The sequence below is a fragment of the Pangasianodon hypophthalmus genome, chromosome 15 (assembly GCF_027358585.1).
Source record: "Pangasianodon hypophthalmus isolate fPanHyp1 chromosome 15, fPanHyp1.pri, whole genome shotgun sequence".
NCBI lineage: Eukaryota > Metazoa > Chordata > Actinopteri > Siluriformes > Pangasiidae > Pangasianodon > Pangasianodon hypophthalmus.
This window is the reverse complement of record NC_069724.1, coordinates 17,501,521-17,528,801: the sequence shown is the minus strand read 5'-3', so window position 1 is coordinate 17,528,801 and position 27,281 is coordinate 17,501,521. Positions and strand designations below refer to the sequence as shown.

At 41.8% G+C, this 27,281-nt stretch overlaps 1 protein-coding gene across 1 annotated transcript in view; it reads right to left on the bottom strand.

Annotated features, from left to right (window-relative positions):
- Nucleotides 1-4,106: 4,106 nt before the first annotated feature.
- The window catches only part of notch1a (notch receptor 1a), a 23,743-nt gene continuing 568 nt past the window's right edge, over nt 4,107-27,281 (bottom strand). The window contains exons 2-34 of the mRNA XM_026928984.3: nt 25,030-25,102; nt 21,540-21,802; nt 21,055-21,393; nt 20,572-20,694; nt 19,756-19,989; nt 19,488-19,643; nt 18,936-19,121; nt 18,722-18,835; nt 18,354-18,467; nt 18,022-18,255; nt 17,833-17,943; nt 16,555-16,747; nt 16,034-16,179; nt 15,839-15,952; nt 15,343-15,462; nt 15,082-15,234; nt 14,723-14,951; nt 14,404-14,605; nt 13,724-13,877; nt 13,320-13,504; nt 12,826-12,958; nt 12,061-12,318; nt 11,714-11,826; nt 10,979-11,553; nt 10,221-10,646; nt 9,818-9,966; nt 9,508-9,718; nt 9,044-9,125; nt 8,246-8,408; nt 7,628-7,908; nt 7,056-7,203; nt 6,676-6,773; nt 4,107-6,346 (exon numbers count right to left, since the gene is read on the bottom strand). Coding sequence (XP_026784785.3) covers nt 5,228-6,346; nt 6,676-6,773; nt 7,056-7,203; nt 7,628-7,908; nt 8,246-8,408; nt 9,044-9,125; nt 9,508-9,718; nt 9,818-9,966; nt 10,221-10,646; nt 10,979-11,553; nt 11,714-11,826; nt 12,061-12,318; nt 12,826-12,958; nt 13,320-13,504; nt 13,724-13,877; nt 14,404-14,605; nt 14,723-14,951; nt 15,082-15,234; nt 15,343-15,462; nt 15,839-15,952; nt 16,034-16,179; nt 16,555-16,747; nt 17,833-17,943; nt 18,022-18,255; nt 18,354-18,467; nt 18,722-18,835; nt 18,936-19,121; nt 19,488-19,643; nt 19,756-19,989; nt 20,572-20,694; nt 21,055-21,393; nt 21,540-21,802; nt 25,030-25,102 — 7,199 coding nt within the window. The 3' untranslated portion in view covers nt 4,107-5,227. The remainder of the gene's footprint in view (nt 6,347-6,675; nt 6,774-7,055; nt 7,204-7,627; nt 7,909-8,245; nt 8,409-9,043; nt 9,126-9,507; nt 9,719-9,817; nt 9,967-10,220; nt 10,647-10,978; nt 11,554-11,713; nt 11,827-12,060; nt 12,319-12,825; nt 12,959-13,319; nt 13,505-13,723; nt 13,878-14,403; nt 14,606-14,722; nt 14,952-15,081; nt 15,235-15,342; nt 15,463-15,838; nt 15,953-16,033; nt 16,180-16,554; nt 16,748-17,832; nt 17,944-18,021; nt 18,256-18,353; nt 18,468-18,721; nt 18,836-18,935; nt 19,122-19,487; nt 19,644-19,755; nt 19,990-20,571; nt 20,695-21,054; nt 21,394-21,539; nt 21,803-25,029; nt 25,103-27,281) is intronic.

The window sequence follows — 27,281 nt, the reverse complement described above, 5'->3', positions numbered from 1 at the left end:
AGAAACTGAAGCAGTTTCCTCTCACATTCTTATATAATCTATCACACTGATATTTCCTGTAAGCCTGTCCATGGAGATTTTTTTAAGAACTAGAAACAAGTGTCTTTCTGTTTATACCTTGGCAGGGAAGCGCATAAGAGCACACAGGAAAAGAATTTATAGACTGAACAAAGGATGTGCTTTTGTGCTTTTGTCATGTTACCTGGAACTGCTGTACCTGTGAGCCATGATCCTCAGCTAAGTCAAGAAGTGCAAACAATGGGCCTCATTTATCAAACGGATTTATGCGTAAATTGTCCATAAAAGTGTTTACACAAGAAATTCGTATTCGTGAAAATCCTGCAAATTCGCAAAAACTTTCATATTCTACTCCTGAGTGTGAATTTATATATAAATAATAAAGTACAGTTTAAATATAGTATATATAGTAAATAATAAAGTATAAATTTATGCATAAGAGGTACTAGTAGTAAATATAGTAAATAATAAAGTATAAATTTATGCATAAGAAGTACTAATGTAAACCTCAACTTGATCAACTTCAGATCATATAATCAGAATCAGAATCAGAGTCAGAGTCAGAAAGAGCTTTTATTGCCAAGCGTGCTCACACACACAAGGAATTTGACTTGGTATGAAGCTTCCAGAACACACATACCAATAAGACAGCAAGACATATAATAATAAAAATTACAAATAATAATAATATGAGAATATATATGTATATATACTGCACGGTAGACACAATAGGCTTAAACGGAATATATATGTACAGATGTGTATAATTTGCATGGGTTACTGCACTTTTATATATGCAATATAGTTTAAATATAGCTTACTTTTATTACGTTTACAGCATTTAGCAGATGCCCTTATCCAGAGCGACTTACAGAAATGCTTCGTAGTCTCTATAAAAAAGTCCTCGTTTGAGTTCACTAGGTCAGGGACTAAAAATACCATTGAGAAAATCTTATGAAAAGTAGTTGTTTTATATTATTGGCGTGAATTAAAGAACGTGAAAAATAAAGAAAATGAGCCAACACAAACCCATAAATTATGACAAAAGAAATAGTGCTGTCTGTCTGTGTATAGCTGTAAGCCGTAAACAAATTCCTCAGCTGACAGATGATTTAGTGCTTATTATATATATTATACTATATTATTAAATATTTCTATTGGCATAGATGTTAATCAAAATTATTTGCGGCTTTATAATAATGATAATAATGGCATTATAATAATAAAGGCTTTAAGCCTTTACCCTGATTTTACCCAGTAAAAAAAAAAAATAAAAAAATAAACTTCCACTTATGTTTTTCAGCCTTTGCCCTGATCGTTCATTACAAGTCAAAATAACATCCACTTCTGTCTTTCATTCTTTACCCTGATTGGTCATTTCATGCTCCCAGTTATCTGTGCACTTGAACTTTTATGCAGTTTTGTAGGAGTCACTACATGCAAATGAGCTGTGTCAGGAATACACTTTTTAATTTTACTTTGGTTTGGCTTGTGCAAACATTTACACACAACTTTAATAAAAGATTGATAAATGAGGCCCACTGTCACATGACACATATCACCCTTCTAATAAAGCACCCCAGCCATCTATAATTGTACATTCATTTTGTTTGTCTTATGGAGTATGATGGTTTATAGATTATTAATTTCTACCATAACAGACTAACCAGGGACATAAGCTGCCAATTATCTATACCAGGGGTGTCCAAACTATGGCCTGTGGGGCATTTGCGGCTTGCTGCCATTTTTTAAATGCCCCGTGAGGGTCATTATTTTAGAAATAAAATTGAAGTTGGCCCAGTATTAAGAAAGTTGGGTCAATATTAAAAAATGAGGTTGCTAGTTTGAACACTGGGTGTCACTATCATGTAAGAAATGAATATAAAACACTCCTTCTAGCCCCTACGCTAAACGTTAATAATGTAAATTTGACTCACCCACATTACTCTTACTAAGCTACATATGGCACCAAGGAAATGAAAAATAGAAGGAAAATGCAGAAGATTTCAGGCGCATTGGAAAAATGAATCATTTTTCACTGAGTTCAGAGGGATGTGTGTTCAGTTTGCTAGGAATCAGTTGCTGTAATGAAGGAGAATAATATTAAGAGACAAAATTCACTCTAAGTCTTGCACTGGTGCTGAGCAAGAAGAGAAAGTGGAACAAATCTAGACTGTCAGCACAACAAAACAAGTTTTTTCATGCTAATCAAGTGTAAGAAAATGCTAAGTTACAAGGACTAAGGCTAAGTTACAAGGACTAGCTAAGAGGTAGCTGGATTTATACCCCAGCACAGAAAACCCTTTCCAGAGACCGACTTTGTACAGGAGTGCCTCAGAAAAGTGAACTGACATTTGATTTAAACCTCCACAACAAGACTTCCACCAGATTCTTCAGTCCCCAGGTACAATATCGCAGTCCCCATTAACATTACTAGACCTGGTGAGTGAAATCTGCAAAATCTTTATTTACACAATGCTGGCAAGCATTGAAAGTGCTTAAAACCCACCTACTGAGATATTTCATTTGAATTAAAAGGCAGTGGTAGTGGTGGTAATGAATTAGGCTTATTATTCCTTTATCTGAATTATTATTGTGGCCCTGACTCCATATTTTTACTCCACATGGACCCCAAGAAAAAGTTTGGACACTCCTTACCCACCTTTTTCTAAATGTGGTTCATTTTCTTATTATTTCTTCTTTACCAATTTTTACATTGTAAATAATGTTAAGCGATATTAACAGCTTTCATCCTGACAAATAGATTTCAAATATTCCTATCTGACATTATCATAATCACTGACATTATATTTTTATCCGAAATATATGTTGCGTAAATGCCAGACAACTTATTGCGCCTTCCTAAAAATTTCAGCCCTCTATTTCTCATATAGCTGTGCTGTTCAAGGTAATGTACCTTTATCGAATTATGATATTGGCTGATTCATCTTTCTATTACATTTTGTTTCCTTTTGTGTAACATGTGCCAGACACTATGCAATGCCTTATATACTGTAATTATCCACCTTAGGCGATTGCTTTAAGACTACATGGGAAGCCTGGCCTCACCTAAAATTACATTAGAATTATACTATACTATATTATTATACTAAATGTTGAAATATTATTCATCAGTCATGGTGAAATTCAATATTTTAGCAAATCAAATAATCAAATATCTCACTGCACTATTGTGCTGTTTGTTCATTTTACACTGTAAAGAACTGTTTTCGGTGGACAGCACAGCCTGCGTGAAAATCTCCAGTGAAGCACAGCTTATATGGCAGATTCAAGTACGCTGTTCTTTAATGGGAGAAAAGATTAAGGCTCACTGGACAACAGGCTTTTGATATGTTGTTTTGGGTCCTACAAGGTTGCACAACTTCAGTGGGAGTGAATGAGTGTGTGGGTGCGTGGGGTTTGCGTAGAAAAAAATATCTCAAGGTTTGTTGGACAGTGCACTTTTGCTCTCAAAGGAGCAGAACCTCATAACCAACTGCCAATCATCGAAACAGTAATAAACATGACTGACATCTCAAACTTAAACATATTACCGCCAAACTTTCAGAGTGCTCCAAGCTAGTATAAAGTTATATTTTTATTATTTGCATTTTTTGTTTATTTATAGGTCTAGATATCTAGCTAGAACTATGTTCTTCAATGAAACTGAGCAAGTTAGTGAGCTAGTTAGTTAGCAGTACTCATGGTAAACACTTAAAAACCACCAGCCGCCACTGCAGAAAGCTACTGTAGCTATTGAGTTCGTTGTAGCATTAAATTTATGCTGGTGTCTGTCTCCCTCTAGTGGTGGTTATGGTGAATTCATGAACTGCAAGGCATTAAACTTTCATCACTCATCAATTCCTCACTAAACCATCATTCAGCTGGAGTTGCTACACTATGTACATTACGTCAGTTGCATAATAAATAACCTTTTATTTTATGCCTTGATTTGTTTACGAGTTAGTGTTAGCCTAATCCAGTTACTAGAAATAAAATGGACTGAATTGAATACTAAAATATTTAGACTAAAATTGTGAAAACTTAACAAAAACAATTGAAAATTATCAGATTACAATGTCAGAGCATTGTAAAAGCAAAATGTTTTATTGTTTCAAGAAAAATATTTTACATATCATTGGACAAAATTATTTCTTCTCACAGTCTACAAATGCATATATCATTATTCTGTCAGTAGTAAAACATTTGATCAGTGTTTATAAAACTTAACATGTCAGACACCCACCGGCTGCTTTACACAACCACGAATGATGTCATCACAGTGCAACACATACACAACTGTGTACATTCTTTGTCTTACACAGACGCACACACCTTTCTACATATCTAGTACATATTATAGGGTATCTAGCCTCTGACAACCAGCCTGAAAGTTGCATACTCAGCTCCAGTGTGAAATTACAAAACGATAAAAATTCTAACTTTTACAATTTTACATAACAGTTTTGTGATGGTTGTAAAAGGCAGACACGTATCTACTTAAAGGAATAAATAAATCACTTTGCTACATACACAGAAACTCCACCTGACCTCAACTCAGGTGCTGCGAAAAGTCAACACAGCAGTGACTACACAACATAAGACAAACTATACACACTGTTTTGCACAGCAAACTGCGTGCTCAAAAAGGAAAATGTCCATTCTGTCCATTCCAAGACTTTTCAAATAGAGAACTTTAATGTTTGTCATTCACAGACATTATTCAGCTTTGTAACATTATTGAGTCATTACAAAATATCATAATCCAGTCTTTAAGTGTGTGTGTAAGCGAGAAGGATGCGTCATATGACCAGAACCTTTGTTAAACATTCAAAAATCTGTGTCTCTCACACTTTAAGACTCTTTCTGCAGATGTTTACAGACATCTAAAGCTTGGTTTTAAAAGATTACATCAAGTTTACTTAATACTGAATCTCAAAAAATATCTATTAAAAAGGTCAAAGCATTTAACATGAACATGAAATCTTATATTTGCTCAGCAGACAGTAGTTCAGTTTTTTTTCTGAGCAGCTTACTGATAAAATACAAATAAAATGCATAAATAAAAAAGATCTTTTATATATGTAGTCCAAAAGCACATAAATAAATAAAAAATAAGCAGTTTAGGGAATAAAGTATAATTAGTATAAAGTAGTCAAAAAGTTTTGGCAGTAGAGTCATTTATCGCTGTCCTCCTTTGCTGTCATTATTACTTGAATGCTTCGGGGATGTGATTCATATGAATGCTGGTGGGTGGGCTCGAGATTCCCTCTGACCAGTCAGATAAGTTGGAATGTGGAGAGCAGCTAGACCATTGGTCAGGAGAGCCAGGGGATGGAGTCAGGAAGGGATGATCAGGGACCTGTGGCTGGTGATTTGGCGTGTTGTCCATAGGGGCGGAGTAACTGTGCTGAGAAGGAGGAGTCAGAAACTGGGTGCTGGACATAGACTGGGGCAGGCGCTGCGTCTCCTGTGGCAGCATGGTTTGAATTGAGTTGGACTGAAGTTCTGTCCCGCTTATGTCACCAAGGAAGTGGTGAGAGAGGCCATGATTGGGGGCGGAGTTTGAGTTTCGGTGCTGCAGATGGTTTTGATGCATGTGGTTAGACAGCAGGTGAGCTGCTGTGCCCAGGTGGCTGCTTTGCATTGTGGGATAACCCATCACTTGCGGCAAATTAGCGCCGTGGTGCATCGTTGGCATTATAGCTGAAAATGCCCCTTGTTGCTGCTGCTGCTGTGCCCTTGCCAGCCAATCACATGGCCCTGTTTGGGCTCCACCTCCATTATTAGCCAATCCGAGGTGAGACAAGCGTGGAGGAGCTGAATCAAATGGCTTTGCCATTCCCAGGCGAGCCCCGCCCATTTGGGAGTCAGCCAACCCTTGCAAGTGATGGGTGATAGGTGGAGACTGTTGGAAGGGTGATGTAATCATTGGGGGTGAGGAGACATCTGATTCCACTGGAGAGAGGATGTTTGTGTCTCCGTTCTTTTTCTTTTTCATCTTCATCTCCTTTCCTCCCTCCTTTCCTCCAGGTTTGCGGGGTTTCTTTACATTATTCGTGTTATTTGTGCCACCCGGGCTAGTTCTGATGCCCAGGAAAGCCTCGGGCGAGCAGATTGGGGGTGAATGAGTGAGAGTGGGAGGGGTCTGAACCAGGTTATATTCTTCCAGCAGGCGCACAATATCATGGTGCATACGCTCATTGGCAATGTCACGTGGCAGCTGATCCAGGTGATCTGTAATGTCACGATTGGCCAGGTGGTCGAGGAGGAGCTTTGCCGTCTCGTAGCTGCCCTCACGTGCTGCCAAGAAGAGGGGCGTTTCCTCCTGTAAAGGTATACAAGATTTCAATGTTAAACTTTTACAAATTTAGAAACCTGGATAATGCACAGTAAATGATAACGAATACATACCTAGTGCGTATTCTCATCATTTACTAATTATTAATATAACTATTCTCTATATATTATTCATACAGTTTAGGAACAAAATAGTTTTGCAGCATGTTGTCATTTTATTATTGAAAATCAATTGTGTATTACAAGCGTGTATCCCTTTCACATGTAAAAATATTTGAATCAAAATAAGATTACAAATCATTTACACTGATTTGTGCAGCTCTAACATAAACCCTATCACTGCACACATATACACACCTTGTTGTTCTGCAGATCCTTGTTGGCTCCATTCTTCAGAAGCACTACAGCAGCCTCAACATTGTTGACAGCAGCGGCCCAATGGAGAGCAGACTTTCCTATATAGAGAGAGGCAGGGAAAGAGAAAGGAGTCAATTTTATGGAATTTATATTAAAGAAAAATTCAAATTGTGCGAATATTCATATTTGCAGAGTTAGTATTCCTGGTTGCAATTTGGGTTTCTGACAATTTAATATTCGCTGTTTAATGTAGATTGCTTCCTGAGATGTGAGATAGCTGCTCATGTGTTCTTGCTGTACTAACTAAGCAAATCACATAAACTTTTTTTTTTTTGCCTTGCTTTGGTAAATAAGGACTGTGTGTAAAAATGAATGTGTACCAGAGTCATCAATGGCATTGGCATCAGCATGGCAGTTGATGAGCTCCTCAACCATGCCCTCCACTGCTAGGCGTGTGGCCAGGATGAGTGGCGTCGTGCCATCGTTCATGCGCGCGTCCAGATCTGTAGCCCGATTCCGAATTAGGATCTGTAAGAAAGGTTCAGATGATTTAAAAACCACCCAACCACCCATTATCCTTGACAAGAAAACTGGGCTAAAATTGTGCAATGTTTATTTGGCATATGCATAAAATATTTTTTTTCCAAAGTAACATTATGTAATGTAGTGCAAATATAGATCTCCCCTTTCTTTTCACTCAATAGTTCACTCCCAATTCTTACTTCAGGTACTATTTCAACTTTCATGTTTCTTATAATTTTCAAGTTTATAGATATGGTTTTCTGAATTGCAGAATAATAAGAATAATTAAGAATTAAGAATAATTCTTAAATTATTTTGCTGACAGTATATAGTCTGTAAGGTCTGAAGGCTTCCACCTTTGCCTCATTCTGAGTCAGGTAAAACTCTTGTGTGTATGACAGCAACCACCGTGTCGGTAAAGTATGTGTACCTGGAAGACTCCTTGTGCATCGGCAGCCACAGCAGCATGTAGTGGTGTTCGTCCTGCATGGTCCTGTGCATTGGCATCTGCCCCAGACTCTAGAAGGCGCTTGGCGGCATCAGATCGGGCATAACGGGCAGCCAGGTGCAGTGCCGTCTCACCTGCACGCTCTGTACGCTGGTGTGGATCGGCGCCATGCCAGAGGAAGTTGGCAATGACGCCTTCCTCCCCCTCCTCCTCCTCACCAGCCTCACCACTGCATGAGGCGATCATCAGAGGTGTCAGGCCATCTGAGAAATAGAACAAGAAAGATACTGGGTTCAAAATGTGTCCTTACTCACTACTTTCTGCTTTGTTTTATTCATTCTGAACATGTATCTACTCAAAGGAAGTTTTGATTTGTTAACTTTTAGAATTATTGTCATTAAACCATAATCAGCATTTGCATCTAGCTCTTCACCCATGGTCCTGATAGGATCAAGATTCCAGATAAATACTATTGTTACAGTGTTTACCCATCATTCAGCTGGATAATACTCATTCCAGGGTTTCAAGCATGAGACTATTTGTTTATTTATGAGCCCAGATGCTGTGATGGGATTGTGATGTGAGGTAAGGGTCACCCACCGGGGCCAAGTACGTTCACATCTACGCAGTCAGTGTCTGTGTCTGCCCGCGGTGGTGTAGGAGCTATCGAGGTCAGGCGCAAGTCGGCCGCGTCGAGATGCTGCTGAGTCCACTGACGTGGATCTGGCTGGATACCTATATCTGGTGTGGTGTGGTCATCAAACTGCATATACACAAAAATATTATATCATTAGTTGTGCATTCACATGGTATCACTTATAAATACCTCCTCAAACTGTACACACACGATATTGTCATGATACTGGCATGGACTGATATTCAATCTGTGCCCCTAATAACAATAATTATAATGAGACATACTTAGTAATAAATGAAACAGCAATGGCAATGAGAGAAAATACGGATTCTGAATGCAGGAGTAATTTGCAGGAGATTTCACAGGGACTACGCAAGTTAATTCCATAGCTTGAAATCTAAATCTAGAGACCATAAGTGAGCCAGAGACCTTCTCAAACAAGTAGGTGTACATGATAGTAGGGGTAACCAGTGCAATTTAAACAGAGCAGGTGAGATCTGACTGACAAAGTATCTCGATCACATCCAACTCATTAACAAACCTAAATTCTCAGAGAAAAAGGATTCACAGGGTTTCTTTGGCTGTTTAAATGGTTATAGCTTTGCAAAGAGTCTGGATGAAACCTTCTGTGAAAGTGAAACCTTTTGTTATAGGGTTTCTACAAAGAACCTTTATGTGTTCCCCTTAAGGGACAAGCCAAAAGCCCTTTTAGGGTACAAGGTTGTTTTTCTAAGAGTGTACACAGAGACACACTCTCTTACCCTGAAGCGTTTGCAGTGGTCTTCCTCTGCCCACTCACTCAGCTGCTCGTCCATCAGAGTGCTATCAGAGTTCTTCAGAGGCCTTTGAAAAAGAACAAATTAATAATTAATAATAATAAATCAGAAATGCAGACAGCTGCCAGAAGCCTACTGCTGGAATCTTTTAGTTGTATTCACCAATCAATAATGCACATAGTCTGAGTATAAATCAAACAGATTTATAAATTAGGCAGCACACAAATTATCCAGAACTCACATACATACATGTTCTTGCTACATACATGTTCTTGCTACATACATGTTCTTGCTACATACATGTTCTTGCTACATACATGTTCTTGCTACCTGTTCTGCGCTCACACACACGCTCACACACACGCTCACACACACGCTCACACACACGCTCACACACACGCTCACACACACGCTCACACACACGCTCACACACACGCTCACACACTCACTTAAGTCCAACTGAGTCCTCTCCCACAGGTTCTCTGCGTTTCTTTTTGGTTTCAGTCACTTTAAAGCCCTCAGGGAACCAGAGCTGGCCATGCTCTCGCTTCCGCTTGCGTGACAGCACAACTCCAACTGCAGCCAGGACCAACACAGCCAGGACCAGGAGAGCCAAAAACATGGGGTACATCTCTCCACGGCCAGGGGCCTCATTCTCACCTACAAACAAACGTTACAAGGGAGAGAAAGGCCTGTATAAATACTGCTTTTGTATGAGTCAGTATTGTTCTTTTAATGCATCGTAGTGTGAGCACTCACTTGTAACAGCCTCTATAATGTAGGGAACATTGAGATTGCCACTGGAGGCCAGTGCTCCCAGGAATGCAGCCACATCTGTTGCACTCTGAAAACACTCTTCTGACTGCTGGTAACATTGCCGGTTATCAATCTCCAGATATACAATGGAGCTGCAATGCACACACGAACACACACACACACACACACACACAGTAGGATTAACATACTTATTACATGTTTTAATGTTGCTCTGTATCATTAGTTGCTGCTCTGTATCATTAATTGGTGTGTCAGCTCAATACTCGAGCTGTATTGTCATCTTACTGTATAGTCGCATTATCAATATCTATGTATCAGTCTTATATATTCACCAGTCATGGTTTTATCAACACTCATTCTATTTGTCAGTGACACTATTACTCACCCTTTAATCTCCATGCTGTCCAGCTCTCGTCGATGGCGGGGCTTGAGCAACGCTGACAGGCTCCTAGCAGTGCGCTGCAGCAGGGGACCAGGATTTGTGCTCCACTCATGGGCGGTACGTGTGTGTTTGCTCAGCTCATGTTCAGTGCCGTAGTATGGGTAGACTAGAGGCTCGCCTGTGGTGGCATGGCGCTTGAGGGCGACATTGGTGCGCAACAGGGCACTAAGCTGGCGGAGGAAGGAGGAAGATCTGTTGAGCAGCTCAGTGGGTGGCAAGTGCACCACAAGCACCAGGATGCCGGATGCCAGACGCTGTGGTACATCCTCAGCACAGTCCAACCCATCCCAGCCACACTCAGCACTATTGCAGCCCTGATCGCAGTGGCCGTCCGAGTAGTGGTCCTTACAGTACTGATCATACAAGGGACTAGAGAGAGAGAAAGAGAATTAGTGATGTAGATTTTTCAATACATATTTTAATTTTCTATTTTTCTACATTTCTTAGCTAAATCCTATTCATATTTATTGTATGCTGTTTACATAACTACTTGAATAATCTTATAACTGCTGAAATCAGATAATCATATGATACATAATTATATGGAATTATATGGAAGTGGTAGTCAGTAATCAGTAAGGAGTATCTACTGCTTTAAATAAGAATATTTTTAGACTTTTTTTAAGTAGAGTTTAAGTGAGATGATGAAAATATTTATGCTGAAGTTTGGTACTGAGTTGAGTATTGTGTGTGAGACTTACTTGCACTGGCCCTCGAGCTGGTGGCAGTCAAAGCCATCGTAGAGACAGCCAGCACTATGACATTGCATGTCGCACTTGCCATCGTTGAAGTACCTCCAACACTGCAGGGCAGCACTGCACTCGTGCCAGGGGTCATCAAAATTGAGCGAACAGTCGCCGCCGTCCCAGCCGCATGCGTGACTGTTACATGCTGCATCACACACACCGTCACCGCCTCGCTGCTCACACTGTGGCACCTCGCAACCTGGCTCTGCCTCTTCTGATTCAGCTGGGGGAGGGGTGATGTCCAGACCCCGGCCCCCGTTGAACGAATAGTCCAGGATGTGGCAGAAGAGGCCGTTGAAGTGTGATGGGCACAGGCAGTGGAAGAATGGGGCCTCTGCAGATGCCTGGCACGTGCCACCATTGTAGCATGGGTTGGAAGCACATGGAGAATCAAGGCGTGTCTGGCACTCGGGTCCACTGTAACCTGGTGGGCAAAGGCAGCGTGGGCCCGCGACACAGGTAGCACCGTGGCGGCAGCGCAGGGGGCCACATGAGCTTGAGTCGTACTCACAAGATGAGCCTGAAAAACCCTACAGCAGAGGAGAAATAACGTGGCTGTGAGTGGTGTGCTGTGTGTGCAAATACTCTCTACATACAAATAGTGTCAGATTTTGCTGTCTGGATAGAAGCACTTATATTTGTAGATATAACTTTAGGTAAATGTGTCAGATATAGGTTGTGTGTACTTACAGGTGGGCATTTGCAGATGTATCCATGTTTGGTGTTGCTCGCGACTGCACAGGTTCCACCATTTTTACAGGGCTTATCCTTACAGCCGTCAAACACAGTGTCACAGCGCTGGCCTATACACACACAAACACCCACAGAAGTGATTAAAGCTGATCCCACAGTCAACTTTATAAACATTAATAACCTTAGAAATGACTTGCTTAAACCCCCATCAGTGTTTAACTTAACTTACTATTGTGTTCTGTAACAAAATATTAGATACAGTTTAATACATGTTAATAGACGTACACCATTAAGTAGGCCTCTGGGAGTGTGTGTATGAGTAAGTGATGTCTGTGTGAGCATACCTGTATACCCTGTGCGGCATTCACAGCGGTAGCTGTTAACCAGCTGGACGCAGTTGTAGGATCCGTTCGGGTCGCAGGGGTCAGACAAGCACTCATTCACGTCACCCTCGCATCGCTCACCCACATAGCCTGGAGGGCAAACACACCCATAGCCACCCACCCGGTCCACACAGCGCCCACCATTAAAACAACGTGGCTCGCCAGTCTCAGGATCCACATCCGGGGAACAATCATCCACATCGATTTCACAGTGAACACCTACAGAGTGACAGAGGATGAAAATATTTATTATTATTTATTATGTAAATAGGATTCACAGAGGGATGCTCTGAGGTTTTTTTTTTTTTTTTTTTTTAATAAAGATTTTATTCTGTAGAGTTTGTCTTATAAAATTTTGTAAAAGCTTGTATCCATTACAACAAGCCTCGTCTTTTTACTGTTTTGTTGGTACTTGGCTTACAATTAATACATGGCTCCATGGAGTGTGAATGTTTTACAATCTATTCCATGAATCCAAAATCAGGAAGCTGAATCAGGCTAATGTTCTAAAAGATGATATATTCAGATGCTTTTGTTCATGCATTAATATTGCATGGGTTAATTGTTCTGCCAGTTGCTAGGGGTTCAAGTTCATGGTTTAATCTGCAGAATATGAAAACAGTACGCACTGAGCACAAGTTTATCTTAACCATTCTGGCAAATGGGCTGATTTCTAGCTAATTTACACTAGGAGTGTAAACACTAGGAGACTGTGTGTATACTCACCTTGAGTTCCTCGAGGGCAGGAGCACTTGTAGGTATTGACGAGGTCGATGCAGGTGCCTCCATTCTGACAAGGCTGAGACGCACACTCGTTTATCTCCTTGCTGCAGTTTACCCCATGGTATCCCGCCACACACTTCCAGAGAAGGCGAAAGAAGGGTAAATTACATATGCAAATTTAGTTCCAGCACCAGTCAGGAAACAGCAATGAGTGCTTTCTGACACGTAATGTTTTCAGACACAACACCTGGAACATAGTTTAACAGTAATATGTTGGATGTATATCAAATCCCACATTGTGGTATTGGTAGAATTTCTGTTTCCAATACTTCAGCTTGTTTATGAGACACCACATTCTCACAGTCTGCCGCTGAGTCACTCATATATGAATCATTCTGTAAACGTAACTGTGTATTTGATGAACAATTCTGTCCTCAGCACAAACAGCCAACAGCTCTTTCTGTAATGTACAAGGCAGTATGTGTGTGGTTTCATACCTCGCAGGTGTATCCACCCAGGTAATCGGTACAGGTTGCACCATTGTGACATGGGTTTGGCACACACTCGTCCACCTGCTCCTGGCAGTAGCTGCCCATGTAGCCTGCCTGGCACCGGCACAGATGTGTGCTGCCTGCATCTACACACTGGCCTCCGTTACGGCACAGAACTGCCACAGATACACCTGGAGAGAAAAGATGAATGGGCAGACAGAAAGAGAGAGAATAGTGGAGAGTGTGAGTGTGCAAAATCATAGTAGGCCTACTGTGAGAGAACACAGATACTTATAGACCATACACACACACACACACACACACACACACACACACACACACACACACACTCTCTCTCTCTCTCTCTCTCTCTCTCTCTCTCTCTCTCTCTCTCTCTCTCTCTGTATTACCTTGCTGCTGAGCGGCGACCTCACAGCTGACGCTGGGCACATCGCAGTAGATGCCAGTCCAGCCACTGGCACACTGACATGTAAAGGAAGAACCCTGTTGCCAACATGAGCCCCCATTTTTACAGGGAGATGAATCACACCAGCGCACCAGGCTCTGGAAAAACCACACACAAAGATAGACATGTTTAGTAAACATAGATTCATACCAATCCCCTTTTTCATCTCCTTTTTCATCTGAACTTTTGCAATACAAATGCATAATTGTTTGTGATGCTAATAATGCACCTTGAATTGATCCGAAAATAAAATACACACATTCAATAAATAATTTATGACCTGGGGAAGCACTAGAGAAAATGCATTTAGAGAAAATGCTCATTTGTAATATTATTTCATGGAAAAATACTTCAGTTACATTGTAAATATTAAACAGTTCAGCGATGATACAGCTTTTGATTGGTTATTGGGCTGCTTTTGTCATGCAACCCTAATTACAGTTAGTCCCCCTATAACATGTATACAAACAAAGGTGCATAAATAAAAAGTAGCACATATGAGCTGAATTTCATTTTTAATTTCAATTTCATTCACTGTTCTACATTCATGCAAATATGTATTCAAAAACAGTTGAAGCTAATAAGAAATAAGAAGCTGGAGTGCATGTGTGTATGTGTGTGTACCTGGCAGTTGGTGCCCGTGTAGCCATGTGGGCAGGTGCATTTGTAGGTGCCGTAGCCGTCTTGGCATGTGCCGCCGTTAAGGCATGGTCCTGAGTCACACTCGTTTACGTCATGCTGGCAGTAGCTGCCCGTGAACCCGGGCAGACAGACGCATGAGAATGAGTTAATCCCATCCACACATGTACCACCGTTGAAGCAGGAGCTGCACACACAAAAGGGGTTAAATTGCGTTGTCTATAAAATGTGTTTTATTTAATCAATAAAGTATTAGCACAAGTGAGGAGAAATGAATGAATGTGTGTTTGTGTGCGCACGCTACCTCTCAGTGCAGTCAGGTGTGTTGATCTCACAGTTGATGCCGCTGAATCCAGCTGGGCAGCTGCAGGTATAGCTGTTCACGCAGTCTGTGCAGTTCCCCCCATTGCGGCAGGGGGCACTCACACACTCATCGATGTCCTCAGTGCAACGTTCACCACGAAATCCAGCCACACACACACATGTGAAGCCATTCACACGGTCCACACACACACCACCGTTGCTGCAGGGGTCTGACACAGAGAGGGACAGGCAGATTAACAATCAGACAAGATTTTATATACAGTTTGAGTGCATATGATGTGTTCGGGTACTCAGGGTGAACTGTGGTGTATGTGTGTTTGGCGTATTTGTGTATCTTACTAGGAGTGCAGTCGTCAATGTCAGTCTCACACAGGTCTCCTGTGAATCCTGGGTTACATCGGCATTGGAAACCACCCATTGAGTTCACGCACACGCCGCCATTACGGCATGGGGACTTCACACATTCGTTGATGTCCACTTCACATGTCTGACCTACAGAGAAGGACAAAGATTTTACGAATGATAAAGATGATGACATCATTAAAACACTTGATAAAGATGTTTTTTGACCCACACATACACACACATGCACATGTTTACCTTGCCAGCCAGTTGGGCAAGCACAGGAGAAGCTCTGGTAGTCCTCAGACTCACGACACACACCTCTGTTCTTACATGGGCGTGCAGAGCAGGGCGCTAACACACTCTCACACAGCTCACCTAGACCACACAAAGAAATCATTTTAATATACTTAACACACTATGAAGCAGACAAATTCACATGCACTTACTCTCACACATACACATTGTTAAGCAACCCTATTATTTCCTTGACACTTTCTAGGCACACAATATAGTGGTCAGCAATTTCCTGCAATTCTGGGTTTCCCCCTTAACAGGAAATAGGAAGTAGAAATGCAGGAAATGTACCAAAAGTTCCCACTCTGATAAAAGGTGCAAAGGATGTTCAGGCAAACACTAACACTACAAAACACCAAACAATGCCGTGTGAAGCAGACTGAAGGATGCCTGTGCATTTGTATTTGTTTGTGTGAAAGAAGGAGCATGAAAGAGGGAGAATGTGTGTGTTTTGTACCTGTATACGGCAGCAAGCAGTTGCACTTGTATCCAGCTACATCATCAATACAGGTGCCCTGGTTCAGGCAGGGGTTGGATGCACACTCGTTGATGTTAGTCTGGCAATTAGGACCTGCAACACACGTTAAAGATTACAAAAATCTACATATAGAAACACAAACAGGTGTCCAGACATAGACAGATAAACACTCACCTGTGAATCCTGCTTTGCAGCTGCAGATGTAGCCATTGGTCATGTCTCGGCATGTTCCACCATTTACACACGGGTTGGACAAACACTCGTTCACGTTCAGGTCACAATTGCGGCCCGTCCAGCCCGGCTCACACACGCACACATAGCTGTAGGTACAAAAAAAGACAGTGAGTATGAGCAAGAGTGTGTAACTAATGAAGGCATGCTATGTGTATCATAAAGTATGTTTCCAAACCAAATGTTCCCCAACTTCTAATGAATTCCGAAAAAGTCATCATCCATTTAGCATATTTTTTTTATCCATACACAAACTTTTCTACCTCACTTTTTTGCAATAATTATTTTACATAACGGCAGTTCCTAATATAATAAATATATAGTACTATAGTATTGTAATTGAGTCTAAATGCTGATTTAAATTTGTCATGAACACAATACAGAACACTATCTGACATAACATTTAAATGTTTTTTAAACAGTAATATACTTTTTTTTGGAGTGTTTGTGAGACAGAGACATACGTATTGGCCTGGTGCTGACAGTTGCCATGGATGCAGGGGTTGCTGGCACACTCATCACGCTGTGAAAGGCACATGGAGTCATGGAAGCCTTCAGGGCAGAGGCAAGTGAACGAGTTCACGCCGTCCACACAGGTGCCACCGTTACGGCATGGGTTCGGCACGCAGTCATCTATGTTAATGTTACATGTCGCGCCTGAAATAGAGACAAAGGCAAACAGAGGAATTAAAATTGAATAGAAAAAGAAATTTAGATTTTTATTTTTTTTTACTTTTGTTTCATTCCGTTCTCTCTTTAGGGATAAATCAGGACACTGATTCCTCTTCCTCCCAAACTCTCTGTTAATACTATATGTACCCTGTGAATTGCCTTATAAATAAACTGAGACATAGCCAGGCAGCTCTTCCCCTCTGCAAAGCCAAGCTAATTTCAAAAAACAGAAGCCTGAAATAAATATAGCCAGAACCATTGCATGGCAAACATTTTTCTTCTAATGCATTTTAACAACTTTTTTTTTTTTTTTTTTACAAATGTCATCTTTAAAGAAGACCTATTATATGACTCATGAGGTGAGTCATATAGTCAACTTTCAATATTTTCTGCAGTAAGTTTCAGTATAAAAGCCTTTGTGAGTATGTGTGTGTGTGTGTATACTCTGAGGATGTTGAACAGCTGGGGAAGGACGGACTATGTGAATGACAGGCCTTGTGAATGACAAAGACAGAACTTCCCCCTCCCTTCCTTTCTCTCTTCTTTCTCTCACACACTCTTCGATGGGGGAGGTGGTGTCCCATAGAGGGATGTTTATAAACACAAAGGAGGCAGCCATATTTCACACATGACTGAGTAACAATTACCACCCCACCCCCTAATTACCCCCCACCCCCCGCACACCACCTCTACAGACAGACAGTGTCACCTAACTGCCTGCTTCTTCTATAACAATGGCCCTTTATCCCCCCACCTTTCCTATCTCTACCACACACACACACAATCACACACATTATGCTGTTCGTCTTTCAAAAAGTTTTTCAAATGTGTGTGTGTGTGTGTGTGTGTGTGTGTGTAGGGGGCGGCTGAGACCCAGCATCCAGGGACAGGTGAGAGCTTAAGAGGACATCAGTGCAAAGCACACAGGTGTGTGTCTGTGTCCCAGTTAGAAAAGGGCGTCTCTGTCCTCAAATGTTATCCGACACCAAAGCCGGGCACCTCGCTCACCACCTGTTGCACACTCACATGCACACACACACACACACACACGTACACACACAGATTCCTACCTGTGTATCCAGGCTCACACAGGCACTCATATCCGTTGATCTTGTCGATACATTTGCCAGAGTCACATGGGTTACTTTTGCAGTCATCCACATTGATCTCACAGTTCCGACCTGCACATGCAACATGATTTAGAGAGTATACTGACTAATTTGTGTGTCTGTGTGTGTGTGTTTGTGTGTATGAGATACCTGTTGTTCCTTTAGGGCAGCTGCAGGTGTACGAGTTCTCCCGGTCTAGGCAGGTACCCCCATTACGGCACGGTTGACTCAAACACTCATTGATGTTGATCTCACACAGACGGCCAGCATATCCGGGGCGACACGCGCATGTGAATGAAGCCACACCGTCCTTACACACTCCGTAGTGGCATGGGTTTGAGGCACACTCGTTTATATCTATCTCACACATAGAGCCTGTAAAACCTTCAGAAAGAAGAGAAAGAAAAAAGATGATTCAGATGCTTAGTTTGATTTACGTGTGATTCGTTTATTAATGCATGTGTGTATTTGTGTATACCCACCTTCTTTGCACTCGCAGGTGTATTTGTTTGGCCCGTCAGTGCACTTGGCTCCATTCTGGCATGGCGTGCTTGCACACTCGTCTACATCCACTTGGCACAGGCTCCCAGAGAATCCTGAGGAATAAAATGTGTTACAACTCTCCTCATACCTCCTCAATTTTTCTATGCACAAATATATGTTTTTCTCCTCCTATCCAGCCTCCATGTTCCCTCTCCTCTGTCCTCTACCAATGATCTCATGTAAAACTCAATGCACAAAAAGCAAGCTGTCCAGTCCAATAGACAGTCATGTACAAAACCTGACTGGTTGAAAAATGGTCCCAAAGACCATTTTATTTAGATGAGCAAATCAGCTCAGAAAGAGTTACCTTTAGGACACTCGCAGTGGAAAGTGTTGATCTTGTCGATGCATTTGCCATTGTTAAGACAAGGCTGGGAGGCGCAGTCATCTGTATTGATCTGGCAAAACACGCCTTCATACCCTACATACATAAAGTTTTCAAAAAGACAAAATGATAAACAGTTCTCTTATGAAACAGAAACCTTACACACCAAGCACTTGCATTTTGGTACAATCCTCACCTGGCATACAAATGCAGTGAAAACCACCAATCTGATCAAGGCAGGTGGCATCGTTCTGGCATGGGTTAGACTTGCACTCGTTCACGTCCATTTCGCAGCGTGGCCCTTCATAACCTTGGAGGCACTTGCACTGGAATGAGCCCTTGGTGTTCAGACACCGGCCACCATGCTCACATGGATTGGCCCCTGAAAAAACACACCGATCATAAATATCAGCCAATCACAGAATAGCTTCTCTCTGCATTTCAATTCAATCTTCTCACTGCATTCAACATCACACAAATCTCATGAGCAGTTTTCAGTTGGCTGTGTCACAATGCATGACACTGTGGTATCAATCAGTTTCAATTTTCCATGTTGCCATCAAAAATACTTTAATCATATATTGGTAATTTAATTATTGGTAAAACTTTTGTTAAGGTTAATCAAATATGTCAAAGCAGGGTAAACACTACACTCAAATTCTGGTGCATTACAATCCAGCTCCTACCACTCTAACCAATCAGGGCTCACCCCTGTGCCATGACAAACTGTGCTGTGATTGGCTATTACCAAGGGAGCACTCGTCGATGTCCTGGTTGCAGGCAGAGCCGGTGTAGCCAGGAGGGCAGGTGCAGATGGCCATGCCATTGACGGGGTTGGTGTCACAGTTGGAGCCTTTCTGACATGGGTTACTGATGCACGCATCATCCAGATGACACAGCAGACCTGCAAATAAACAAGTAAATAAACAACAAAATAGAAAGTTAATAGGACTGTGCATAGGAGTTGCAGCTGCATTCTCAGTGCATAATCACACACACACTCCCCACACACTCACCAGTGCGTCCGTGTGGGCACTCGCAGTAGAATGATGCGACACGGTCGTGGCATGTGGCTCCGTGATAGCAGGCTGCACTGGCGCAGTCATCAATGTTCTCGCTGCAGTCATCGCCTGTCCAGCCGTTCACACACACGCAGTGGAAACCGCCCACTGTATTGTGACATGTGCCACCATTTTGGCAGGCATTTGGGGACAGCTCACACTCGTCCACATCTTCTGTGCAGTACTGACCTGTGTGCAAATGTTGAGGTTAAAGGTCATGCATCAGAGTAATAGTTTGAGTGGTGGTGATTTCATACAAATGTATTTATAATATTTACATGTATTTATTGACACAGTTGTAGATGTGGTATTAATTGTGTGTAGCATTATTTTTGCATTATATTTACAGTTGTGTATTATAGTATACCTGTAGATGTGCATTGTTCATAGTAGATGCTGTGTAGCAGTGTGTAGGAATATGCAACACTTTTTAGTATTAAGTAAGTGGTGTTGTGGAGTGTTATATAATGTCTTGTACATACACAATGTTGTTGCAGGTTTGTACAACTTTTTGGCCTTTTTAGTACCAGAACATTTGGCACTAAAAAACTAGTTCTAGTGTTGGACTGTGCAGTAGCCCAAGGTGCAGTATTGTCTACAGTGTTGTGTATGCATATAGAACAAAAGGTTTCATCTATTACCCTAAAGTTTTTTTTTTTCTGGAGGAAACTGTAATGGTTCTATAAAGCACCGTAAACAACCTTACAATGTGGGCCAATTTACAAAAGATTTCAAGTAGAAACTTGTGCACTATTGTGTAGTGTGTTATACCTGTCCAGTGTTTGTCACAGTGGCAGTTGTATGTGTTCACACCATCTATACACCTGCCTCCATTCTCACACGCATGCTGAACACAGTCATCAATGTTATGCTCACAATCCTGCCCGGTGAAGCCTGAAGACAAAAACAGTGAGTGAATGAATAAACCGAGTGAAAGATAGGCTGTGGGAACCTGTGAGTGAGTGTGTGAAAAATTCCCCCCCGACCTGTACACAACAAAAGTTGTGTGTGTGTGTGTGTGTGTGTGTGTGTGTGTGTGTGGGTGGGTGCTGGAAAGTACAAACAACTACAGCAATCAAGATGAGCTATTGAGGTTAATCATAAACCTAGAGACCAAAAGAGTTGCGCTGCACATCAGAGCAACACACTGCTTGTCACACTATAACCGCCCACACACACAAGCACAATTATGTACACACACACACACACACACACACTCTCTCTCTCTCTCTCTCTCTCTCTCTCTTCCTTTACCTGGCAGGCAGGTACAGGCGTAGCCAGTGTCACTGGTCTGTGTGCATGTGCCCCCATTAGCACATGGAGAAGGCTGGCAGGGCTGGAAGGGGCGCTCACAGTGTGTGCCAGCGTACTCAGGTGGGCAGCGGCAGCGGTATGAGCCCACCTCGTTTATACACACTCCGTTGTTCTGGCAGGGTGAGGGAGTCGTGGCGCACTCGTTTACATCCAGACGGCATGTGGGCCCGTGGAAGCTGGGTGGGCACGTGCAGATGAAGTGAGAGTCGAATGCTGAGCACCGGCCACCGTTGGCACAGGGGTTTGATGCACAGGGGTCCGCCTGTTGGCATGTCTTACCTGCACAACACATATATTTTCAGGGTAGCACTAATGTTTGAATTACAAGCATTATTACACAGTGCATCTGAATACCATATCTAATAAGAATTTTAAATTCAGTAATTTGATTTAATATATACACATGTATGTATGTATGTATGTACCTGTCCAGCCAGGAGGGCAGCGGCAGCTGTAGGTGCTGAGTGTAAGGAGTGAACAGGATCCTCCATTGCGGCACGGTGAGCTCATGCAGGCGTGATTGACAGGTGTCAGGCACAGCGGCCCACTGAAACCCAGCGTGCAGTCGCATGTAAACTCCACGTCATTGCCCTGTGTGCGTGGGCGACACACACCGCCATTCCGGCATGGTGATGGACTGCATGGGTTTGGGAACTGGCACTGGGCACCCGCATAGTCCACAGGACAGCTGAGAGATAAACAGAATAAAACACAGACACACAAAATCCATCAAAGATTTTTCCAAATAACAGCAGAAATAAAAAGTGGAAATAATTTTTTTGGCTTGATAGCTCAGAGTTCAGGAGTTCCTGAGAAACTTTTGAATATGGCAAAACCCATGGAAGTTCAGTTTGCATGTGGTGCTATTTTATTTTCATAGTAATTAACCAATTAAGGTAAAAAAAAACTGAATAGTTACATCTTACTTATTAAATCATTATCCTCAGTTATCAGCTAGCTCATGCTCAGCATTAATATTTCATGTCTATCAAGAATGTTCTCAGGGCTCTGTGTGTGTGTGTGTGTGTGTGTGTGTGTGTGTGTGTGTGCAGCAGGTGTGCGCATTGATGGGTGCAGTTGTGAGGCAGGCCCCTCCCTCTCCTCTCTGCCTCTCCCCTGAACCCTGTTGCTATGGCAAGTGGCGTGAGGTCACCAGGGCTGATCCCCAGAGACAGCACACTCCTCCTGTCATCCCTCCATCCACCCACCAATCCAACTCTCTCCCACCACTCCATCTTTTTTTCCACCTCTGTATCTGTATATATGTGCATCTTTGTTAACTGCTTTAAGTTCCATCACTCTCACTCTCTCGCTAATCTTATTTCTTACTTCTATCTGTTAAAAGTTTTTTTTTTTTTATCTCCCGTACTGTTTTCCATATTCTCTCTCTCACACCAATGATCAGCATTAATAAATATCTCCATCAGTCGCTATACCAACAAGGATATGTACACCTTCCTCAAAATGTGTGTGTTTACTCTCAGAATTGATTTGGATAAACACTCTTTGTCTCTGTGGCACTGCAGCAGCAGGCGTCTGTAGCTTGCCGGGGCAACATGTGTGTGTGTGTATGTGTCTCTGAACAGATGCAGTGGTGACCTATGACCACATTTGTGACTCCAGGCTACAGCCTTCGCAGGGGGGCTGGTCTGCCATCTGCTACTGATTGCCCTCAATGTGTGTGTTTGTGTCTGAGTCTGTGCGTGTGCATGTTCACACCTCCTGCTTCCTGCCTCAGTGTGTGAAACTAAACAACAAACTTTCGTTTTCTCTAATCTAGTTTAGTCTTTTGCGCTTTGTGCTAAAGCAGATTACAAAGCGCACACACACATACGGTATCTTAATTCATTCAAGATTTCTTCGCTACTGGCAGCACATACACTCAGACAACTAACACCCCAAACACACATATTTACATATAGCATATTAAACTTCTAAGCTATAAACAACCCTACAGAGATTGAGATTTGCTTATGAAGTGATCAGATGTCTTAGGGATGTTTTACGAAAATGATTACTGACATTCATGACAGAAAATCAATAGAACTTAGTGTGGATCACTTCTTTAGTTTCCTGTAACTCATCTATTCAATAACCTCACATACTGTCAAATAATCAAACACCAGATGCACTAAAGAACAAGAAATAATACAAAAGGAAATTAATGCAAGGTCAGCGCAGGGAAAGCAAGGCCTTATCTTACATGGGACTGACTGGGGTGAAGGGGGAAGCTCGTTTCGCCACTGAGGAACCAGGATGCTGAAGCAGTGAATTTGGATGCTACATTTATGCATGGTAACATTGCTTCATTGTTTCCTTCCAGAACATTTAAACAACACTTGATTCGCATTTTCTTTGGCCAGCGTATTTGGAAATTTTCTCATCCCACACACACATACATGCACCAAATGGAATTAATCAGTTTAATGGAACTTTCATGGCAGATGTAAATATGTACCTTACACTAAAATACAATTTAAAGCCTGCAGGTTTGAATGTTCCAAAGCAAAACATTACTGGAGTGCTGATAATGTCTTGGGTTTTTGATTGTGAACCACTGACATTGTAGCCAACATGTTACACCAGCAGGGGACGCAAGGACTGTGCACTGAAATGAGCATGGCTGCTGTCCTTCAGCACTCTCTAAAGAAAAGATGCCAGCTTAAAGGCTTTTGTTCAATTTTCAAAACACACACATGTTACATTCAGTGGGAAATGCAGGACCATGAAACCATGCAGGAAAGAAGTCGCGATTGAGAAATATTTTTAGGAGAAAAGAATCCGAAAATATCTTTGTGTTTCCTGTTTTGCTGTGAACACATTCAACCGGATATTCAATCTGTGTATCTATTTTCATCCTATTGTACTGAAGTTTACTACGCTGCATCAGCACAAGGACCTGTCCACATTTCACCATTCATTCATTCCTTTGTTAGAAAGAAAGAAAGAAAGAAAGAAAGAAAGAGAGAGAGAGAGAGAGAGAGAGAGAGAGAAAGGTCGAGGAGGAAAGGAAGAACTCATGTGGGATGTGGCCAAAAGGCTCTCACACTTGTTTGCTTTCAAATCTTTGCCCCCCTCCCCTTCCCCCAAGCTGACCCCCCTCCACACACACACACACACACACACACACACACACACACACACACACACACACGGTCTGAATGGTGTCCTGTTCTGGGGCAGATGGCTGTGGTGGTAATGAGATTGGATGAAACTAAGCATTGCAACAGAGTGAGGGAGAGAGAGAGAGAGAGAGAGAGAGAGAGAGAGAGAGAGAGAGAGAGAAAACTATGAGCATTACAGAAGTATGTGAGCATGCAAAGAGTAGACAGAAAATAGAATAAGTGTGTTAGAAATGTGTGAATAAAGCTGTTAGCCCTAACAGCTTACAGTGTGTGTGTGTGTGTGTGTGTGTATGTACTCTGAATATCAGTATGATTGTATGTTTATGTGTCTGTTCACAAAGAGATAAGCATTTTAAGATCCCACGAAATGTATGTGAGTGTGTCTGCTCACTCTGTGTGTATGTGTGTGTGTGTGTGTGTGTGTGTGTGTGTGTGTGTGTGTGTGTGTGTGTCTGGGTTTAGGACAATAGGGAGAGAAGGCCAGCTGTCGGATTGAATTGGCTGAATAGGCTTCAGGAGTAACGGACCACTGAGCCTCTGGGAGAATGTCTATGGGCGCGTGCACGCTCACACACACACACACACACACACACACACACACACACACACACACACACACACACACACACACACACACACAGCGTGGAGCCTCATTCAAATTGAAAATTCACCACAGCTGCAGTGTGTCTTGGTTTGCTTGATCTCTTGCTACATCACCCCTCTCTTTCACTCTCCTTAGTGGATTTCTTGATCCGTTTTTAATTTATAGTTATTAATTGCTGTGACTCACCTGCAGCCTGGTTTTCCATTGGCTGTGAGCTCACACGTTCCTCCGTTCTGACATGGCTCCAAACACCTGAGACCTACACACGTTCACAAAAGAAAAAAAAACAAAAAAACTTAGGAACATTTTACAGAAACAGAACAATCACACACAAACAGAACAATCATAATGTATTAATGTATAAAGAGTAAGAACACTTTTTTTTGAGAGAGAGTCCTTCACAGCAGCTCAGGCTATTGTTTCAGCTGCTCAAAGACTCTTTGATAGATGAGGCTGTATTCATCCACAACAGCTCTGTCTTTTAATTTCAGTCACTGAACTTTCAGAGGCCACACACACCTTCATTTCTAAACACTTAACTAACATTCTGAGCTTCAGAACCACACTTTAAAGGAGTGTTTCACTAAAAAAAAATGCTTGCATCAATAATAACGAATGAAAGTCAGTGGGGCCCATTTGTATCATGCAAATGAGACTGTTAACTGGTTCTCACTTGTTTTAGTTCATTGTTTGCTGTGCTAGTGTTTTTCTGGGTGAAACACTTTTGAGCATGTCTATATATCAGCTTTAGGACTTTCAGTCATGTTTAACCATTTTTATGTTGGGACAGCATATTACTGATTATGATTACATCAAAACCCCACAAATGCGTTCAGATGATCTAGATCTGTGGACGGTTTATTATCAATAAGATTGATTTGTTAGTATATAAAAAAAACACTTCTACGTACAGTATAAGTATAGTATGTGGACACCCCAAACTGCAAAATGAGTAGATCTACAAATAGAGAGTACAAACGAATTTAGTGGGAATTTAGTCACTAATAATTAAAAGTGTTAGTGTTAGAACTGCACGGTACCAATGAGCTTTACAATAGACTTCTTTGCATTTGTGTGATTTGTGAAGCCTAAATTGGCCACTCTTGTTCAGGAAGTGTCTGAATGTCCATGCTAGTCTGATAAATCCATCACTTTGTATGGTTTTGGTGGTACTGTGCTTTTACTTTGGTCTTAAATCGCTTGTTTTGTGTATATTACAAAACTGAATTTGGGTAAGAACTGTAGTTACACCGCCGATACTAAAGCCTGAATCTCCTTGACACATCAATAAACATCTGAACACCACAGAAATTCCAACATAACTCCCCTCGATCCCCTCAAACTTGTGATTCATTCTATTCAAAACTTCATGACTCCTTGGTACCCGCCATACTGAACACATCATTGTACGACATAATAAAATTTATAGATTTTAATCTATAAATTAAAATTACAATCTCATTACCTGGTTTATTATTAGGGACCTGAATACTAAGCAGATCCTTGTTGGACATATAGTATATTACACTGGGTGTACACACGGGGCTGGCCAAAGAACACAATAAGAGAGACACTGTGATTTGTCAGAGTGCTCAATAGCCTGTGAAATATCAGTATTGCAAAGGCATATTTGTGGAAAAACAATATATTCTGCTGCCTTTACTATGCAGTATCTTTTTTATAGAGGTCCTGTACAGCTCCCTGTTAAGACAAATGGTGCATTTATACATTAGTAACTTCTACATCCTAAATGTAGTAATATTGTGTGTCCAATAGGAGAGGCTGTTTCATCCTTATTCATCCTTATTATTTATAACTGATGCTGAAGTGCAGAAATGATGCCATTCATTATTTCATACCCTATCAAGATATCTGGGATAATCTGTTCTCCTGTTGGCTTCTGATATCACAAAACTTTAAAGTCACAAACGTATTTGCCATTGGCCAAGTCAAAGAAGTGTGCTTTTTTCCCCCCCCTCCCTGGCTCCCGCCGTGTCGCTATTGCGCGTGCGCAGTAAATTTGGGGGGCACGCGCCCCGTGGGAAGAAAGCGCGACAGCTGCAGGGAGAGAGTCGCGCGCACAAAAGACATCAGAGTGCAGCACGAGCCATAAAACACGCTGCTGGGCTATTGTTCACACGGCGTCCCCCCAAACACACACACACACACACACACACACGACTGCTTTATCTTTACACTAAAGTGAGCGGCCCCCCTCCTTCCCACACACACACACACACAATTGCGGCACTCTGCCATAAAAGCCCATTAATCTCTCTATCTCTCTCCCACACACACACTCAGGTAATCTGAAGAAATAAAACAGTCGACGCTATAAAAAAGCGTAAATAAAGCCAAATGACGTGATGTCTTTCACACCACTGACCCAAATCATGTGTAATGTATTCAATAAATTACTCACAGAGGTTAAACCGACC